This window comes from Salarias fasciatus, chromosome 17 (assembly GCF_902148845.1).
Source record: "Salarias fasciatus chromosome 17, fSalaFa1.1, whole genome shotgun sequence".
Classification (NCBI taxonomy): Eukaryota; Metazoa; Chordata; class Actinopteri; order Blenniiformes; family Blenniidae; genus Salarias; species Salarias fasciatus.
Window position 1 is genome coordinate 2,941,041 of NC_043761.1, and position 20,932 is coordinate 2,961,972.

General features: G+C 49.1%; 2 protein-coding genes across 5 annotated transcripts; one reads left to right on the forward strand and one right to left on the reverse strand.

The window, feature by feature from the left end:
* The first annotated feature begins 827 nt into the window (after positions 1–827).
* Positions 828–15,278, forward strand: tulp3 (TUB like protein 3). Of its 3 annotated transcripts, none has more exons than XM_030113636.1 (12): positions 828–919; positions 6,968–7,009; positions 8,144–8,195; positions 10,593–10,755; positions 10,832–11,050; positions 12,562–12,695; positions 12,768–12,944; positions 13,010–13,122; positions 13,190–13,307; positions 13,380–13,478; positions 13,593–13,764; positions 13,840–15,277. In XM_030113636.1, exons 1-12 carry the CDS (start codon positions 900–902, stop codon positions 13,971–13,973), a joined length of 1,443 nt encoding a protein of 480 aa, XP_029969496.1. In that variant the 5' UTR covers positions 828–899; the 3' UTR covers positions 13,974–15,277. The 3 variants fall into 3 exon arrangements, with proteins under 3 accessions (XP_029969496.1, XP_029969494.1, XP_029969497.1); XM_030113634.1 differs by lacking the exon at positions 828–919 and adding an exon at positions 4,828–4,919 and having other exon boundaries at positions 13,840–15,278; XM_030113637.1 differs by lacking the exons at positions 828–919; positions 6,968–7,009; positions 8,144–8,195 and adding an exon at positions 8,395–8,656.
* Positions 15,232–18,232, reverse strand: trim35-14 (tripartite motif containing 35-14). 2 transcript variants are annotated; one of them, XM_030113638.1, is made up of 7 exons: positions 18,196–18,232; positions 17,538–18,024; positions 17,295–17,390; positions 16,988–17,218; positions 16,892–16,914; positions 16,691–16,809; positions 15,232–16,598 (listed from the first exon to the last, which is right to left on the reverse strand). In XM_030113638.1, the coding sequence occupies exons 2-7, from the start codon at positions 18,015–18,017 to the stop codon at positions 16,060–16,062; spliced, it is 1,488 nt and encodes a 495-aa protein (XP_029969498.1). In that variant the 5' UTR covers positions 18,018–18,024; positions 18,196–18,232; the 3' UTR covers positions 15,232–16,059. The 2 variants fall into 2 exon arrangements, with proteins under 2 accessions (XP_029969498.1, XP_029969499.1); XM_030113639.1 differs by lacking the exon at positions 18,196–18,232 and having other exon boundaries at positions 17,538–18,146.
* Positions 18,233–20,932: the final 2,700 nt, after the last annotated feature.

Genomic DNA, 20,932 nt, shown 5'->3' on the forward strand with positions numbered 1-20,932 from the left:
GTTTTAATGTCAAATAATAAAGTGCTTTTTCTGTTTTACTTTTGCCTTTTCTCTTTTCTTTTTCATTTTTTAGAGAAAACAACAGAACTACACTAGCATCTTTAATGACTAAGCTTGATAACTTTTCCTCTCCGATGATGATGATGATGATGATAATAATAATAATAATAATAATAATAATAATAATAACAATAATAATAATAATAATAATAATAATAAGTGTCTGAATAATCTTGTATCACCACCCTTTTCTGCTCTTGTCAGAAGACAGGCCTCTCTAAGAGCAAACACCAGAGCAGCCGACAGTGGAGACTGTGCACTTCCATATTTGAATCAAAGTTTGGAAGGTCTTGCTTCTCCCATAACGGAACAACACTGTGGAACTCTCTGCCCTCTGGCTTAAAACTGCAGACTGACTTGAACACCTTCAACAGAGGTTTGAAACAGTGGCTGAAGTCAGGCCAAAGCTGCACACATGACAATGTATGAAATGCACATAATTTTTATTTAACGTGGACTTATTCTTGTGTATGTAATTATGTTTAATTCGTTAAAAGCCTCCTATAGACTGGTGTTGAAAATTAGCAGTTCTGCTATAACACTGAATGCAATGCGTCTGGTCCGTCCAATGCCTTTGTTAAGTCCATATCAAATAAAAAAAAAAAAAAAAAAAATAAATAAATAAATAAAATATTATTTTTATTACATATTTTGAAAACCTCTTACTGACTCTTTTGAGACTCCGCCTCTTTGTCATTCTCCGCCAATCAGCGCTGTCCTAAAAAATCCCCATCTGGCCAATAGCAGCGCGGCTTCTTCGCGTGCTCGGTAACCAGGGAGCGGAGTTCTCTCCATCGGATCTGCCTCACGAGGACCGTCCCTAGCAACGGCGGATAAACATGAGTTACTACAGCATAAGGTGAGATTAAAACATGGTTTCGCTCCTTCTCTTTGCTCCTTTTCGCTCCGTGTGGCGTCGCGAGACGCCGAGCTGCCGCTGCGGTTCGTTCCGCGCGCACCAAACTTTACTGTCGCTCTCAACTTTTTCTTTTTCTCTGGAAAAAAAAAGAGGCTCCGCTGCTTGAGGCACGGCGGCTAGCGTTAGCTTAGCTCCGCAGGGTAGCGGGCTAATGTGGACCCATCACGACTCGCGCGTGGAAAAAAACCAAAAAAAAAACTTTCAGTGTGTTCGTTTGATTCTCAAGAGAAATGCTGCTCGCGAGGAAAGAGGCTGAGCGGAGCGGCACGGCGCGGCACGGCGCGGCACGGCTTCAGGGAGATGGCACGGCTAGCTTGGTACTGACAGGGAGAGCTGGAGCCAGACACACACACACACACACACACACACACACACACACACACACACACACACACACACACACACACACTGTTCTCCCTTCATCTACATTATCTCTTCATCTACACACACACACACACACACACACACACACGCACACACACTGTTCTCCCTTCATCTACATTATCTCCTCATCCACACACACACACACACACAGTTCTTCCTTCATCTGCATACACACTATTATCTCCTCATCTACACGTATAAACACACACACACTAATTTCTCTTCACACATACACACACACTGTTCATCTTCATGTCCACACACACTTAAGCACTGTTCTCTCTTCATTCACACACAACACTGACTGACAGACTTTACGTGCGCACACAGACACACACACACACACACACACACACACACACACACACACACACACACACACACTCAGATCCCGTAGTGATGACACTATAGTTGTGTAATATTCCGTGACGCTCGTACTTCATGAGTATTTTCATTTACTAAACTTCAGTCAAACTGTATTTCTTACTCCTAATCTTCATCCTCAGGGCGCGTTTTTTGTCTTTTTTTTAATTGACTGCAACTTATTTTTAACACAAACTTAAACCAAGAAACAGATGGATGTTGATACAACTATTTGGGCCTTTTATAATATGTTTACTTTGCTGTGACTGAAAGTGTGTATTCTGGATGGAAAACACTGTGCTGCACTGACGTGGTTTCGTCATGAACAGAGAGCTGATGTTAACAGTTTAGTAGAGGGAATCAAACATCCGGGTCGGTCTGTCACTGCGAGGCTCCGTCTCTCCAGCTCGGTGTGTATTCTGTGACTTGAGGGGGAGAAACGCAGCGTGTCGTGTCTCAGCTTGTCCTCTCTCTAATGTTTGCCCTCTTTTGTGTTTTCCGGCTCGTGAGCCGGTTTCTATCCTCGTCCGCTGCGACCCGAATGGGTCTTCATTTCAGGTCCTTTAAACGCTGCAGCTCAGGGGATAAAAATCAGTGCAGCTCCCACCCTTTCCTGCTCCACTGGAAGCCTGATTATGTGATTTTTATCAGCCGGGACTCACGGAAAGTCTTTTTTGTGTCAGTTCCACTCATGTCAGACACTGATGGTTCGGGCTTGAGTTTCCGCTGAACCTTCTCTGCAGTAGATCAGTCCAATGCAGGCGCCTGCGAGGTTTGCTCAGTTTTATTTCTGTTTGAATTTAAAGAAATAGAGAACTGCAACTGACTCATCCATGTGTTCTTCCTTCCCTCTGCTGTGTGATGGATTAATCCAGACCAGGAAGATTCACGTGTATTTTTAAATTCTTCTAAATGACCAGCAGAGACCTTTTCAGGGAATAAAAATTTGTCAAATTACAAAATAAATATTGACTGCAGCTTATGAGACATTAACTTTATTGAAAATGGCACAAAGGTGGAACTTTTTGAAAAGGCTCCAATGCCGTCTCCGTGGAAACGGGGGAAGACTTTTCTGAAACGCTGCTGCTGTGCATGTGGCCAGTGTGGTACTTGATTCTGAGTATGTGACAGTATTGTAAAATGACAGTTTTACACATTTACGCCACGTTTCAAATGAAAACGCTTCTCTTTGCATTTTCATCTGGGGAATGTTTCGCGTTTCCATGGCAACATTTGGAAAACGAGACTCAGAGACTTAGAAAATGATGTGGTTAGCGCACGAGGAGGTTGGTTCTTTAGGTACTGAACCATGCACACACGTGCACACAGAGAACAGCACGGTGCCGGAGCGTTTACATAAAAGCTGTATTTTCTGTGGTTCCGAGCACCGTTGTCATGGAAACGGACACCAGAAACACATTGTCGCCTGAAAACACTGACACATTTACTGAAAGTGCACATTTCTTTGGAGTGTCCTTGATAGGAGCATGAATAAAGCGCGTCGCTCGCCCGGGGTCACCCGGGGGAGATGGCATTATCCTCCACTCCCTCAGCTTGTTTCAGTCATTTGTTTTGAGCCGGCTAATTACTCCCTCAGGTGGCTGATCCCCACGCTCATCAGCGCTTCACTCATGTGTCATTTTACCGCCGTTTGCACACAACGCAGCCACTCCGCAGATCGCTTTAGAGCAGCGGTCTGCAGCGCGTGGCTCTACAGCCGCTCTGCAGCGGTTCCCTGAAGCTCGGTGGTTGTAGAGCAACTAAAACAGCCACACCTCAGAAATGCAACTTGCAAATTTTTTTCCCTCTTCATTCCTGATAATTCACAAGTTTTTCGGGCTCAAAATGGATTTTACTCGGTGGAAAATCACGAAATCTGTTCTTTTGGTCATAAAAGTTGCAGAACCCTGGTGTAGATGACTGGATCTGGTCTCCTAGCAACAAGATCCGGGTTTTAAAACATATTTTATTCATTCACCTTAATGCAACAGGCTGGATCAGTAGTGATGTTTTTTCTTTAACTTCCACTATTCAAAGCTCAATAAAGTCCCACTATTGCATACAGCTGAGGAGCCAGACAGATGTGCCGCGGCGCGTCGTGAGTCAGAGGAAATAACGCCGCGACCGACTGCTGAGTCGCTCCGAAAGTTACTGGAAAGTCGTCTGGAGGTTCAAATCAGAAAACTCGGTTAAACTTTTACTCTACCAATCATCTGCTGAAGCTCCAGACTTCGTGAATCGTTTCCCTCCTCTGAAGGAAATCTGTCTGGAGACGCAAACATTTTCAGGTTCAGATCATGAAATGTCACAGCTACAGTTTAGATACACTTTATTACATTTTTAGCTTTTGTAGCCATTTTTCCTCTTTTTTCCAATAGATTTTTCCACTACACTCATTTTATATACCTTTTGCCATTTTACCTATATATATATATATATATATATGTATGTATGTATGTATGTATGTATGTATATATATATATATATTCCAGTGAGTTTCTTAATAGTTAGAGCATTTTTTTTGTATTTTACCCAATTTTTTTTCTTTTCCTGAAAAAGCTATTCCAGCTATTTTTATCATTTTAATTTGACCGTTTTCCCTACCCTGCTTTCCCTTCAATTGTTTTATCGAATTTAAGTAACTCCTGTTGCTCTGGTTGTTTGAGGTGCTTTTGCCTTTTGCAGCTGCAGATTGGACTCGGTGGAATGTGAATCAAGTAAAAGAGACAAAATGCTGACTCATGTAATATTTGTGGCTCCAGAGCCAAAAGTTGCAGAAAAACTCTACAACATAGAAAAGCCCATTTTGATTAGTTTTAAACTAGAGACTGTGAGTATAGGAGGGACTGTAGTCTGTTTTAGATCAATGTGATGTACTGGAGTGTCTTAAAAACCCGATCCTGGGCGATCACCGCTGGCATTTAAGACCTGGATCTTGGTGCCTTGCCTGAGGTGTGGAGTCATGGTGACGGCATGAGCCTCCGACCTCAGTCTACCTCCGCCCCGGTGGCTGTCGCTCCCCCGGGTGGGACGCCGCTCAGCCGCTCCTTCTCAGCGGCGTAGCGCCACAGATCTGGAGGTGTCGGGCGGCGCCGCACCGAATGACGAGGAAACCCGACATTCCTGTCGCTGCGTCCATGGAGACCGTGAAGACGGAGGGATCGCAGCCCGCCTACAGCCGCTGGTCCTACAGGTAGAGTCGGGACTTCATGCTGCTTTGGAGGAAAACTCTTAGTTTATGTCTGAAATGTGACTTTTGATCTGACTCCTCTGCTTTATTGACCTCTTAACTGTAAAGACAAACAAGCGAGGTTGACGCGGGGTCAGGATCAGAGTCAGGACCAGAGTCAGGATTAGAGTCAGGACCGGGGTCAGGATCAGAGTCAGGATCAGAGTCAGGATCAGAGTCAGGATTGGATTCAGGACCGGAGTCAGCCCCGGCCTCTCGCTCATGTTTCTGCCACCATGTCGTTACTTATTCAGAGCAACGTGTCTCGTCAAACTGTAACCAGAGTTCTACTCAGCACTTCTTTTGTGTGTGTGTGTGTGTGTGTGTGTGTGTGTGTGTGTGTGTGTGTGTGTGTGCTTTAAGTTCATAAATCCCATCTGGTTTGCGATTCAAACCTGTGGAAATGCATTTCTGTAGCCTGTACATTTAATTTTTAACCAGGAAATGTTCTTTTTAACAGATCTATGAATATAGAGTAACTTTAAGAACGCGACTTTGTACTTTCACTGAAATAATTTCATACTGTGTCAGCAAATTTTAATTTCTTCTAGAGAGGATCGACAGCCTCCAGATTTTCTAACCAGTGGCCTAATTTTGGTTTGCATTTGTCTGATAACCACAGTTTGACCCGTTTAGCCAGGGTTAGCCCGAGCAAAGCAGCTTGTAGATGGTTGCTTGACTAGACACGGTATTCATCTCAGTTCAAATATTAAAACATATATAACATATCAAATAGTTTCACGCTGATTAAAACTACAGGTATGACACTCCTGAGGTGAATGTGTTCAATCTCAGTTAAGGTGTAAATTTATGTAGCACTACATAGTTCAATGAAAATAAAATTGAATTCACCAGAGGGGCAAAGTACTGAAGTAAAATTCTACATTGCTTAAAGTTTTCTCGATTTCAAGCAACTGAGCTGTTCTGGAAAGTAAAGGAACAGTATGAACTTTCCATTCCATCTTGATTTCTATAGCTTCATCCACTCCTGACAGCACATATCTCACTATTCATTCAGTAGAATTTAAACGGGGATCTTGTTGTCTATAAAAATTCTATCACAAAGTTTTGTTATTTATTCCCAGCATCAACCATGCTGTCTAGAAATGAACCTCGCAGAACGAGTCCTTCAGCATCTGCAGCGTAGCTGAAGTGAAGCATCAGGGAAGCTTCCTGCTCTTCCAGCTTCATCCTGCTGCTGGTTTTTTCTCCTGTGTTTTGCCATAATTTCCCCTCCCTGGTTCTTCCGCTCTGACCTGCTGAGGATTAAAGCTTCTAATCTCTGCCTTTGGCACAAATGAAGCTCCACCCACTTTTGTCTTCTTGTAGATGCGAACTTTAAATTTTGCTTTTAATTAAAACGGACGACGGTTAATGCCACGCTCCGATACTGTCAGCTGCGATTAAATCGTCTTCTTCTCCTCTTATTTGTGCTGAGACAACAGTGAGGTGAGGGACGAGTCTCACGCGGTCGGCGTTGGACTCGTCGCATCATTTCCTGTTCGGTCCGGACCAGATCTTTAGATTTTGGCGTTGGGTTCCCACGCCGCGTCCGGCCCCTCCCCCTCCCTGAGTCTCAGCAGCCCGGTGTCGGAGGCCTCCGGTTACAGCCGGGCTTTTAATCAATGCCGCCCGAGGTGTGTGTTGTTGACGGAGGCGGCGTCGCCATGGTTACCGGACAGCGCCGCACGTCCTTCTCTTGTCACCCAAGCTGTGACGGACACTAATTAAACATTGATCTCACACACACACACACACACACACGGCGGTTAGGTGTGTGTTATTGAAGAGGACGTCTGCTCGACCCTCGCAGGATTAAAGTATTCATTTTGACGCTCCGTCTGTCCTTCACCACATTATCACCTTGTTTGATTCCCTTGGTTTCTTCTCTTGTTCTATTTCAGGCACACATGAATCGGATGAGCTCTTCTTTGTTGGTCTTTATTTCACGTTGTTGCGTAACTTATTTCACTCTTTCCTTTTCCACATGTCCGGCGCTATTTTTACCGAAGACAATCCAGCTCTGCCAGCTTCTCCTCCAGCACAACAGCCAGGTACAGCACGCCAACACACTCAAAGCTTCGACATACAGCAATCATAGCTCTGAAGAATGAAGAATTGGTTTTTGTAAATGCTAAAACAGCAGGCAGCGTCTCGATCCCTTCACCCCTGGAGGTTGTGCCCCGAAGTTATTCACCTCCAGAACTCCGGGGGGCGTAGATGGATCAGTAGACTGTATGAAACTCTCTGGCAGTGTTTGTTTTCAGGCCTCAAGAAGCAAATCGACACAAAAAATTGTAGCGTCAAGTGCAAGAAAGCAGACTGCAGCGGCGAGCTGCGAGCTAGCTTCCTGCATGGCGGCGCGTAGCCTTTCCGCGTCTTTTCTGTCAGTCCTCTAAACGGCAGCAGTTCAGTGTGTAATTAAAAGCTACCGCCACCCAGACCGCCGTCCTGCTGGCTTCTCACTCACCGGCACCTGCTCTCAGGCACCATAACGGCCTCCCGGGGTGAGGGGGAGGGTTCCGCCCCCCAGAATCCCCAGAATCAGCCGTTAGCGCTGAGTTAAGGGCGACTCAGGCCCCCTGCTGGCTGACGGTTCCAGATCACAGCCGATCGTAACAGTCGTACAAGAGTGTGTGTGTTTAACCGAGACGGCGCCGGAGCCTCGGACCGCCTTCAGCAGAGCGACGGGAGGAGATGAAGGACGGATGAATCAGAAACCCGACGAGCTGACCCGACGCAGAGACCGGCGGCGTTTCATAACCTCCTTCCATCCGACGAGAAAGTAGAACGTGTGTTATTTTAAGAAACAGGAGACAGTGTGGGAGACGGAGTCCCATGGTGTGTGTGTGTGTGTGTGTGTGTGTGTGTGTGTGTGTGTGTGTGTGTGTGTGTGTGTGTGTGTGTGTGTGTGTGTGTGTCGGAGCTAGCTTCGGTCTGTGACTCAGTGGAGACTCCGACTGTTGATCTTCTCCCTCCCGGCTGTAGCTAAGCAACAGCTCCCTCAGATAGGTGTCCAAGGTAAATGCCCCGAGGCCCCAGCCTGCAGGGCAGCGTTGCCTTCTCGCTCTCTGTTTCCCAGCAAGTTTAAAAGATCAACACCAGACCGATACCATGTGAATCTTCCTGATGTCGTCTTTAATGTTTGTTTGCGTTATATCGCGTTCCTCTTTTCTTTCGCTCCGCAGCGGCGTTGAAGATGACGGCGCCAGCCTGATGCAGCAGAAGCTGGAGAAGCAGGTGAGGAGGTTCAACCACCCACAAACACAACTTCTTCTCTCGTTAGCGTCGCAGACTTTTCTGAAATGGCAAAGCAGAAACAATCCGCAGGAAAGTCTGGGAAGCAGAGCTTTTATTAACGAGAGTTTAGAAAAGACGCATGTTTCAGTATTGGCAGAGTTGAGTGTTTTCTTCCTGGATTTCAGCCTCAGTGGGAGGCAGCTCCCAGCTGGTTAACTCCCCTAACCCCCTCCCCCCTAATAACTAGTGCTTCAGTCCGCGGTGGCGGCTGCACGTACACACACTCCAACACACACTCGGCCGCTCGCCGCTCCGCCAGCAGACCGAGCCGCTCAGCGCACGCCGACGAGGAGCAGCGGGGAGCAGGACGGCCAGCTGAGGAAAACAAACATCCAACTGACTTTAGAAGAAATGGAACCGGCTCCGTTGATTCCCTAGAGAAATCCTCGTCCATGGAGCGGGTCGGTAGCTTTTCCTCCTCCGGTCAGTTCTTCTCGTTTCCATCCCAGCTGAGTTTAATGCCTTCATTAAATCCTTTGTTCTCCTTGTTTTGGGAGAATCAGCCTGGATGGAGTCGCATCCCGGTCTGAAAACGCTCAAAAGAGCTGGATGTTACGGCGGACAGTGTTGATTATGCTAAATGAAAACACATGAGCACTGTTTCTGTTCATGATGGTCATTTAGGAGTTTATCTAAAACTCTCTCAGGGCTCTGCAGTCATTTTCAGCCCCTTTGAACGGAGAGTTGTTTTGTGTGTGAAGATGCTTTCAAACAGTGGCGGCGCCACAAAATGCCAGAACTTACATGTAAATGAATATTTTATAAAACAACACCCTCACACCACAGCTAGAAATCGGTACAGAGAGACGCTTTGCATCAATAGTACAACAGGTCGTTCGGAGTGAGAATGCAACACAGATAAGAGGTGATGAGACCATGCAGTAGCAATCAGAGGGTTCATAAGGTCAACTTAAAACACACACATCACCCGATTCAACACCGCACATTTTCTAGTTGACCTATAAAACCATATGCTGTGTTCCATGGAACAGCCAAGAACCTAAACGCAGCTCCAACAAATTAGGAATGCAGGCAGCAAGAGTGCATCGAGGAGGCAAACTCGGGCTGCACAATTCATCGAATGTTGACCACGATCACGATTTTGGCTGCCGCGATTAAATTTAGATGATCGTCACGATTTTGAAATTGAAAAAGCGGGCTCTGTTGCGTGTCAAATCAAGCACTTTAGCCACTGACGAGCTAGCTGGCTTTGAATGATTTCTTCGTGCTCCAACATCAGTCGACAGGACGCGATGTCAACTTCTGTATCGGTGGAAATAAGATTTAAACGCTGAGCGTCTCGGACAGAACGGGAAAAGTTGTTATTGACCGACAGTTCAGTATCTGAGCGGCGGCTTGGAGAGAACGAGGGAATCATTGTTCTGGTAGATTTAATTTCTGGGTTTAGTGTGGCTGTTTACTGTTCTGTTGTTGTTTTATCTTCATCTTGTTGTTCGGTGATCATCGTGTTGCTCTCAGGATGCAGCAGGTGACGGTCGCTCAGCTGTGAGGCGTTCAGGTTCCAAAGTCATAATCCGGCTCTTTTCAGAAGGTCTGGTCAAACATTTGTAAATACTTACAGCCGGTGCTTCTATATGTTCGTTTCTAAGGAAAAGCGATCGTTCACAACATTGAAATGGTTCCAAATAGTTGTTTCGATTCGAATTAAAACATCTTCGATTATGTGCGCGTGCACGCCCGACTTCGCTGAAGTGCTGAAGACGCATGTCTTCAATTTGAAGACTTCTTGTGATTATCATTTTGGCCATAATCGTGCAGCCCTAAGGCAAACCACACGCAGCAGTTGGGGAAAATGATATACAATATTAAACTCACCAAGCTGATTTTCACAGAAGTACAATCCTCCGGTTTCTGTAACTGGAGGCAGAAACCACAGGAGCTCAGGTCCGCTGCTTGTCCCGAATCTCACTCCACGACTCTTCTGCACGTTTGTCTGATAATGTCGCTGTGACTGACTCTGATAAGTCTGTTGTGGATGAAAGCTCGAGAGCGGGAGATTGGAGCTGGTCGGACATGAATTTTGTGACCCGGAGAAGCTCCTCGAAAATCGTGAGAAGCAGGACAAACTTTCAAAATAAAAGCACCTCAGGATGCACTGCGAACAAAAAACCTCGATCGCTTCACAAAAGACCAGTATAATTTTTCGCGGCGCTCAGAGACACTGAAGCCACCACTGTTTCCAAAACTACTTCCAAAGCGGAACTTTTTGAAAATGCTCCGATTCTGTCTCCATGGTTACAGGAGTGAATGCAACTTTTTGAAAGACGCTGCTCGGCCGTGATGCTCTGGTCACCTCAGCTGGTTTCCTTCCCTCAGAGAGCGCTCCTGGAGCAGAAGCAGCGGCGGAAGCGTCAGGAACCCCTGATGGTGCAGCCCAACACGGAGGCCCGGCCGCGGCGCTCCCGGGCCCGCCGCGGCGAGGACCAGGCCCTGCTGGTGGACTCGGCGCTCGGCGTGACGCACGACGTGATCCTGGACGGTGAGGGAGGCTCACCAGCTCGCAGTTTACTTTTTGGTTTTATATTTTATGCCCGTTGACCGACTCGTTCCTGCAGGCATCGACGGCCCTGCTGCCTTTCTGAGCTCCGAGGCTCCCGACCTGGGAACCAAGATCCAGATCCTGCCGGTGACCCAGTCCCAGTCCCAGTCCCAGCCCCAGTTCCAGCCTCAGAGCGAGCCGCAGTCCGCCGCCGGCGAGGAGCCCGAGAGAGACGGAGACACCGAGACGCTGCTGGAAGCCAAGACGGACGTCCAGCAGCTGCTGCAGAAGCAAGGTGAGCCGCGGAAACTAGAGCTAGACCGATATGGTTTTTTCAGGCCCGATACTGATACCGATTATCGGTATTCAACGAGGCCGATAACCGATATTTACAGCTGATATTCATTTGCAATAAAAGTGAAAATATTTTTGTCAAATTTTTGAATCGTACAAACCGTAGTATAGTCACTATACAGCTCCGAGTACAAAAGTTGTGCTAACTCTTAGCATGTCAATGGGTTTTCCCATACAAGTTAGCATTGAGCTAGCGGAGCTTTTTTTCATAATGCATGTTGTGATTTCCTGTGTTCTACGGCGACTCGTCTTCCAGCCAGGAGACGAATCTCTTCCCTCTCTGATAAAGCTTCTTCGCTGCTCTCCTCTATGCACGTATATCTATGGCTCTGCAGCTTTGACTGCTGATTGGCTGTTAGCCCTGCCGGCTCTGAGTGTAACCAATCTGATGGTGTGGTGGGCGGGACAATGCTGGAGGCAGAGGAGACTCCAGGCAGAGAGACGCTGCTGAATCGGAGTCAAAATAATCCCATTTCATACTGATCTCTGATCGGGTTAAGATATATGAGTCAAAACGCCGAATATCGGCGCCGATGATGATGCCATGGCTGCTGTCCTGAGCACCTGACGCCCCGGAGGCCGAGTGGCGTGACGGCAGCCGCGGTGGGAAGTGGGTCGCCGGCGAACAGGCGGCGCCACTGTTGACGCCGCAGAGCTCGTTTACGGCTTCATTAGACTCTCGGCCTCCCGCTCTGCCCGGCCAGCTGGCACCGGCTGACAGGAAGCTGCCGAAACACAAAACCCTTCCCAGAGAGGACCGCGGTCTCTACACCCGCTCCTCCACCCGAACTCAACACACGTTCAATAAATGACAGTTCCCTCCAGACCGCCTGCTGCACACTCGCTTCACAGAGCGGCGCCGAGACGTCGGCTTCGTTTCACGGCGTTAGGATCGTTTAGAAAAGAAGAAAGAAGCAGACAGGATGTGACATGTCAGAGTGCAGCTGAGCAAGGCACCTGCGACCCCCCGTGAGGTGAAAACTGAAAGAACCTTCAACCCCTCCAGAGCAGCGTTTCTATGGAAAAACATTTTTTTGATTTCAGTCGCCACACTGGTTTTCATCGATGGTCTAAAACAGCAGAAGAGCCAGGATCACTTGAACTGCTAAAAAGAAGAAGAAGCCTAAAACTTATCAAAATAAAAGTACAAAACTGAAGATTTTCATTTTCACAATTACAAAACAAGATTCGCTGTACAGAACATTTTTTCCCTTAACTTTCCCCTTAAACCCAAATCAGAAGCAAACTTCAGCCTCGTAACAACAACAAAAAGAAAACCATGAAAAAGCAATAAAGACGAGTATGACTGAGCCTGATAGATCAGCTGTTTCCTCTGGAAAAGGATCAAAGGGAAAAAAGGAAACAACTGGAAAAAGTGAAGCAGAAATTGGGAGAAAAGAAAAAAATAATAGTTAAAACCAGGCTAGCAGAGCTAACGCTGCGTCTCCTCAGGTCTGTGTGGAAGCATGAACTTCGACGAGGCCAGCGAGCCCGAGGACGGCGAGGACGAGGACGGACGGCGCTCTCTGTCTCCTCACGCCGACGGCAACCGGCCCGCCTCGGCCGCCAGCGGCAGAGACGCCCCGGTGAGTCCCCGCCCCCCCCTCGGCTGTGGCCCCTCCCCCTCCGCCCGGTCTGACCCGCCCGGACCCCCCCAGGAGCCGCCCTCGGCCGACGGCCTGCTGCCGGACCCGTCCGGCCTGGCGGAGTTCGTCCTGAGGCCGGCGCCGCGCGGCGTCACCGTCAAGTGCCGGATCAGCCGGGACAAGAAGGGCATGGACCGCGGCCTGTACCCCACATACTTCATGCACATGGAGAAGGAGGACGGCAAGAGGGTGAGGACGACCGCGAGCCGCCGGCGCCTCAGGACGGGCCCGTCTGACCCGCCTGTCCTCCGCAGGTCTTTCTCCTGGCAGGACGGAAGAGGAAGAAGAGCAAAACCTCCAACTACCTGATCTCCGTGGACGCCACCGACCTGTCCCGGGAGGGCGAGAGCTTCGTGGGCAAGCTCAGGTGAGAACAGACCGCCTCCTCCGCCTGTCCTGCGCCCGATTCCTCACGCCGCCCGGTCCTCCGCCAGGTCCAACCTCATGGGCACCCGGTTCACCGTGTACGACTCCGGCACCAACCCCTGCAAGACCGCCGGCGCCCTGCTGGAGGACGGCGCCAAGCGGCAGGAGCTGGCCGCCATCTGCTACGTGAGTGAGCGCCGCCGGCCGGCCGTCCGTCCTCGTGACCGCGCGTCCTGACGCTGCGCCGCCTCTCCGCAGGAAACCAACGTCCTGGGCTTCAAAGGCCCGAGGAAGATGACGGTCATCATCCCGGGGATGAACATGAGCTTCGAGAGGGTCGCAGTCCGACCGCAGAGCGTGAGGCCCGCCGCTTCAGCCAACCGCCGCGCGGCGCCCGGGGCGGGAGGCCGGCAGATAACCGTGTGTGTGTGTGTGTGTGTGTGTGTGTGTGTGTGTGTGTGTGTGAGGCAGGACCAGGAGAGCCTCCTGAGCCGGTGGCAGAACCGCTCGCTGGACAGTCTGATCGAGCTGCACAACAAGGCGCCGGTCTGGAACGACGACACCCAGTCCTACGTGCTCAACTTCCACGGCCGCGTGACGCAGGCGTCGGTCAAGAACTTCCAGATCGTCCACGACAACGACCGTGAGTCCCCGGAAGCCCTCCCCTGGCTGTTGCATTGTGGGAGTTTGCCGCTAACGCCGGTGTCTCCGCCTCCAGCCGACTACATCGTCATGCAGTTCGGCCGGGTGGCCGAGGACATCTTCACCCTGGACTTCAACTACCCCATGTGCGCCCTGCAGGCCTTCGCCATCGGCCTGTCCAGCTTCGACAGCAAGCTGGCGTGCGAGTGAAGCCCCGCCCCCTCCCCCCGTCACTACACCCTCAACGTGCGCGGACGCGTGCACGTGTTCACAGCACTCACAGGTAAAAAGGGAAACACAGCCGAGGCTTCCAGACATCATCTCCTCTCCTCTGCTGCCACCTGGAGGCCAAACGTTAGATTGTTTTTTTAAACTTTGGTTTCTGTTTCTGACTGGTTTCCCACAGAAGAAGCGCCGTCTCGTGTTTTTAAGTGTCATTTTGTTGTCGTGACTGTGACTTTTAGCTTTAGATCATCAAACGCCGGCGCTGAATGGAGCATGTTGAGAAAGAAATACAGGATAACGCCGCTGTTACTGTCACGTGGAGGGAGGTGGAGTCCTCAAACTGAATGTATCTGTCGCTCATTTCCGGGTCTATTTTTATCTACAGCAAGTATTTTACAGAAAAGCAGATTTTAATGAAGTGAAGAGAGATTTTAGCCGCCGCTGTCTAAAGCGGCGAATCAATAAGGGAGAAAAATATCAGGGCGTTCTGTTTTTTTCATGTGAAAAATGAGATTGAACAGTTTTCAAACCAATAATGTGACAGAAAATGTGCATAATTCAGCTGGATAATGAGTTTTTTTTTTTTTTTTTTTTTAACGTGAATCCACAGACTGACTCTCTCACAGCAGGAGACGTTTCAGATCATCGAGATATCATAAAAAGTCAAAGAATTTACAGATCAGGATGAAGTGAAACCAGCATCAGGTCTGATTGTCAGAATTCTTTCCAGCTGAATTGTGCAGAACCATGAGTTCTGTTTCCAACAGCGGACGTTACTTTAATCCACATTTAGTGAGTTCATTGGAATAAACTGCAGAAATCGTGTTTTCCTCCTCTGAATTTTTGGATTTGTGACTAAAAAGTCTGGACAGAGATCATTAAACCCCAGAAGATAATAAAAAGTGCAATTAAATTGTGAATGAAGATTTCTATGGAATATTTTTGAAACATATTGTATATGATGGATTTTTCCGATGAGACGCTTCAGCAGGACACATTCCAGAAAAGAAAGTGTTTAAACTCACTTTATTTTCAACAAGGTGGAAGAAATCAGCAGGATGTAGCGTCAAGGATGGAAATAACCACAATAAAGACATCTGGGAAAACACACGATCCGGATGATGATTTGTTTCTTTTGTCATTGAGTAGATTTTTTTTTTTACACTTTATTAAAGAAAACAGCCTTTTCTTGTGCCTGCCTTGAAACAAGTTGGAAATTAGTGTTTTGTTTTTTGTTTTTTTGTTTTGCTTTTGAAGAATGTTTAAGAACTTTGTGGCTTCTTAATGTCTTAAATAATTGTCATTTATATTTGATAAAAATTCATCTTAAAAAAAAGCATACACCATGTCTTTGTGTTTTTTTCCCACACATTCAGTTCACAACTGCTGTCTTCTCCAGCAGTAGATTATATTTCACCTACATTAAATTATACGATAAATTTGACATTTATTAACATTTACGATCATTTCATACATCCAGGCTCCTCGGAGGCTTTAAGCCAAAGATTTATTTATAAATTAGCAGAATCAAACTTCATTGGTTTTTGTACATTAAAACGTAGAGTCGTCTACTTTTAGAGTCGGCAACTTTGACATGCGAGAGATTATGTTGTTGTTCATTTATGAGGAAAAGGTGGAAACGCTGAAAACAAGCAACAGCATAAACTTGTGGTTTTTGCACAAGGTTTTGTAATGAAGCGCTCCAAGAACAATCTGCTAAAAACGCCAAAAAATGGCGAGAAGATGGACAGACGACCAAGTTGGACGACTCAAGTCTGCTGTGACCGAGTCTCAGGAGAATCCGATGTTCTGTACCGGCGACTAGCTCGTCTACAGAACAACTGTTCAGTATTCACTGTGAAGATGTGCAAAAAGCAGCGTTTCAGAAAAGTTTCTTTTTCCTCTGTTTACACGACGACAGAGTTTTCTAAAAGATTTACTTTGGGGGGCCATTTTCTGACTTCTTCGGTGACTTCTTCGGCTCAAAACTCGAAAGTTTTCAAAATTTCACTTGGAAAGGCAACGGGGCGAACGGAACCGGACCGGACCCGCCATGACCGGTGCGGTGCGCTCACTGAACCCCGTGAATGGAGACCTCGGCCGGCTGGATGGTCAGCGGACACTGCTGACAGCCCACCCAGAAGTACGGGAACACCGTCTCGGTGACGGCGTGCTTGAAGGTGTAGATGTGCGCCTTGCTGAGCGCGTCGTAGAAGGACAGCCGGCCCTTGTCGCAGTCCAGCTGCACGCTGACGCGCTGCGGGTTCGCCTTCAGGCTCAGCCTCGTCAGCGGCGACGTGCCGGCGAAGTACATCCGGTGGTAGAAGTAGACGCACAGGTAGCCGTTCTTCAGCACCGACGACACCTTCTCCTTCCGGCGGACCGACTCCTTGGCCACGCCCAGCACCCAGGCCGTGTTGTCCCCGACGTGCACGTCCCAGGCGTGCGTCCCCGAGGCGAAGCCCTCGCGGCCCAGCACGGCGGTGTCGGGGTCGAAGCGCTCCGGGTTGTCGGGCAGACGCTCCTTGGCGTCGCCGTCGTGCAGGCCGGTCAGGTCGTCGGAGAGGCGGAGCCACGGGGCGGCCGTGTTGGGGTCCAGGGTGACGGGGGCTGATGGGAAAGCAAGGCGGCACGTTTCAAGGTAAAGAGGCTTTCTTCCACCTCGGGATTCCATTTGGTGAAAGAGCACAGAGTGAACTCACTGTATTTGGCAATTTTGTGCATCTTCTCCCAGAGGCGGAACATCAAAGAGCCCACGTACTTGGCCACGTCGATGAGAGCTCCTGGAGGCAGCGCCGGGTCTTCAAATGGACACTGAGCTCTGCAGAGAACGGGGACGGGGGGGGGGGTTGACTCACCCTCCGAAAGAAAATCACTACAGAGCTCTCAAACATGCCGGATACCTTTGCAGTGTCTCGCTGCGTCTCTGTAAAGGAAAACGCCGACTGTTAGTGAAGTCGGTCTGTATTTCGTCGCGTTTCGAGCGTTTCCACACTCACGTGAAGCACAGGGAGGCCGTCCAGAGCCATGTGCTCCTCCAGCAGCCGGATGGACTCCGTCACGGCCGACAGGTTCCTCTCCAGCTCCTCCATCCTCCGCCTCAGCTCCTCCTTCTTCTGCTCCTCCTCCCTCCGCAGGGCGTCCATCTGGGCCGCCTCCTCGGCGCGCAGGAAGTCGTGGAGCTTCTCGAACTCCTCGCGCGTCCGCCTCTCCACGAAGCGAGCCTGGTCCTGGAAGAAACCCCGCTTCGCTGTTATCCGAAAGCGACTGTAGAAACCGAGACGATGATGAAAAACGGTTTTGCACCTCAATGTGGGAGACGCATCCTTCAAACTCGGTCTTCATCTTGTCGAAAGTGTCCTTCCTCTCCTGCAGCGAGCTCAGAGCAGACTTCACTTCCTCCTGTGGAGTTAAGATTTGTTAAGATGTGGTGAACCGTTTGGTGAGACGAGGCCAAACTGAGAATGTTGGAACACTTCCCTTTTTCTTGTATGACAAGATCAGCCCCCCCCCCCCCGTCCCATCATGCATTTCACCTGGAAGGTTTACCTTGGCGTCCGCGATGGCCTCGCCGACGGGGCAGCAGTCGTGCTGCTTGTGCCTCCTGGAGGTGTGGCACACCACGCAGATGGGCTCCCGGTCCGGTAAGCAGTACAGCTTCAGCCTCTCTCCGTGGAGGGGGCACAGCTCGCCCGGCTCGGCCCCGGCCCCCGCCCCCGCCCCCGCCCCGGCCCCGGACCCCACCCCGGCCCCGTCCTCCAGGCTCCCCCCGTCCAGCACCAAGGACTCGCACAGGTTCCTGAGGGTGAGGCTGGGCACGGGGTCGTCCAGGCTCTGGGTCCGGCACACCGGGCAGTCCCGGCCCCGGCCCCGGGCCCCCCCCCGGCCCCCGCCCCTCTGGGCCCAGTAGGTCTGCAGACACGGCCCGCAGAAGCTGTGGCTGCACTTCAGAACCACCGGCTGCCTGAAGATGTCGCAGCAGACGGGGCAGGTGAGCTCCTCCTCCGGCAGCAGCAGTCTGGACGCCATGGCCTCTCTGAAGCGAAAGCAGATACTGATCACACACACACACACACACACACACTGTTTACTCCCACAATGCTCAGCGTTTTAAAATCTGCTCCAGCCTGTGAAGAGCTGGAAACCCGAACCCTGAGCCTGAGAGCGGAGTGTCTGATGAGAGAGAAGAAGAGAGAGGGTCACAGACCTGCTGACAGCTGACAGCTCTCTGAATCCAGCTTCCTGCTTCCTGTTGTGTTGTCGAGTCACTGCAAGGGGGCGGAGCCAACTTTAACCCGTTACTCGCCTCCTCAGGCCTGTGAGCACTTCAGAAGGGAGGAGGCGGCGTGAAGCCAGAGGTCTGCGCCTTTAAAGAGCAGCAGGGACGTTTCCATCCAGACCACTGAGACATAGTTTGTTGATTCGTTGTTTTTCATGGATTTTACCATCTTCAGTCGTTTTATTTATCTTGGATGTTTCAGACTATTAACTGTTTCCTCATGGTCTATTAGCTCTATTAGCATTTTTCTCTTCTTTTGTTTTATTTTTCTTTTTTTCTTTATTTTTCCTTTGTTGCCTTTTTCTTTTTTCCTTTTATTTTTTGGTATTTTATTATATTTTTCCACTATATGTGTTTTATTCACTTTTTTATAAATTTATTTTCCCCTTTTTTCTCCATTTTTTTTCTTTATTTATTCATTTCTTTTTCCCTTTTTTTCTATTTCTCCAAAAAAAAAGAGGGCAATTTCATTTTAGTTAGACAACTTTTATTTTTAGCTATTTTTTAGCAGCTTTTCTGGCTGTTTCAGCTGGTTTTACATGGAAATTAGACCATTTTTGAATTAATATTGTGTTATACACATTAAACAGAGGGTTGAGCAGCCTCGTGGGTCAGGGGTCAGGGGTCGTGACCCCTGCTCAGTGTATTGAGACGTGTCTCGTCTCTGGTCGTTCTCATCTCGTCCGATTGAAACCTGATTAAGTGAAAGCCGCAGAGACACTCGATCGTCTCGGATCGCCAGCGGCGGGCGCAGCCTCGCTCCCCGCCGCGGCCGCCGGTTCAACCCCCCGTCCTCCCGCCGGTGATTAGAGCCGCGGCCTCTTCGCCGGGCCGGCGCCGCAATCAGCAGACGCCTCTCCAGAGGAGCGGCGCCGCTTCCAGCACGCCGTCGCTCCTCTGGCGAACTCTGCATCGTAATGGTGGACGTCGAGGTCTATTTTTAGAAAACCTGAAAAAAGAAAAAAGGAGAAAAAAAAGAGCAGGATCGGTCTCAGGAGGCCTCGAAAGGTCACCGGAAAACAGGGAAGTTAATTAACCTCTCAAAACTGAGAGTTTGGATGTTAAACTGAGTCAAACTGATTTTATGTTTTATTATCTAACGGCTCAATTTCACTCTGTTTGCTTCTGTTTACATTAGACTGAGTGTCATACAGCCAGGTCAGCCCGCATTCACACCGCAACGTTTCCAGTGAAAACGCTTCATTTTCTGGTTTTTGTTTCAGCAAAGTTTTCGCATTTTTACAGAGAAGGAGGAAGAAGGAAGGCATTTTTAGACGCCATCAACAGATTCTGAGCGTTTGATTCAGTAAAAACGATCACTGCGGCATGTCACTTGTTTTATTTTCAAAATAAAAGCTGAACACTTGGGTGTTTTTCACACCAAGACTTTCAGTGTAATTTTCAGCTGTAAGAAATTCTGTCAGATGTTTAAAAATTTGTCAGCTTCCAGACAGGGTGTTTTTTTTTTTTTTTTTTTTTTAATGTGATTTAATTAAAAACCACATCAGGAGTTCTGACGCTTCTGTGTTGTTTTTTTTTTTGTTTTTTTTTTAATGAATTCGAGAAAAGATTTTTAAAAAGTCTACCAGGCTGAAAAGCAGAAGCTTTCAGCAGCGTCCGGTTTGGACCGGTCTCCTCCAGCAGGTGTCAGGCTGCCCCCGCTGATGGAGGCTGCCGGAGACTCCAGGCTGATTCAGTCCAAACCTCTTGGTGTCAGAACGTCTGGACAGACGTCAGAAGATCTGATCTTCCAGTCTGCAGTCCCACCTGGACGCTCGCTTTGAAGAATCCCCGAGTCAGAGGAAAGGTTCGGATTCACCTGGCCGCCACGCCGCCACCGCCGTCACGCCGCCGCCGTCACGCCGCCGCCTCCCACTCGGTAAATTGGCTGTCAGGCGCTGCGACCCGGGCTAATGGTGATTCATTATTGCTCAGACCCAGAGAGTGTAGGGAGCCTGGTCTGGGCTGGAGTGGGGGATTGGAGGGGGGGTTGTCAATCTCCCGGCGTCTAATGAGGACAGGCAGACGAACAAACAGCAGGAACAGCCTCGGCCAGGCCCGCCTCGCCGCCTGACACGCTCAGACAGCAGGAGACGGACTGAGAATCTCTTCCCTGCTTTTATTTTGAAATCTTTACACTTACTGCACGAGCGTCAGAAGTTTATTCCACCCGAGAAGCAGCAGAGAGTCGGAGCAGAGACGACTTCACTGGATCGTTACTGTAATTTCTACCTGACAGACGAGAGAGAGGAGGAAGAGCTCTGAAAACGAGTTATCCCGCCGGCCTTATCAACGTCTCAGCGTCTCAGACGACACCGTGACGCTCTGACAAATCATTCCCAGGAGCCCCGGGGCTCCCAGTGGAAGGGAGGCGCCGAACACACCGTCCGATCGGGGGAAGCGTCGCTCTCTGCTCCACACAAACCGGAATCCGTGCACAACTTCAGCAACACGCTCAGCAGCCGGCTTCTTTCTGCTACTGTTGGGTCACTCATTGATTTCCCCCTACCTTTTGGTAGTGGGGGAGACTTGACAGTGCCTCACACACACACACACACACACACACACACACACACACACACACACGAGATGTGTCTGATGTGAAAATATATATTTATACAAAAATCCCAGTTCCTAAGTTGAGGCCTTTTCCCTGCGAGCGATT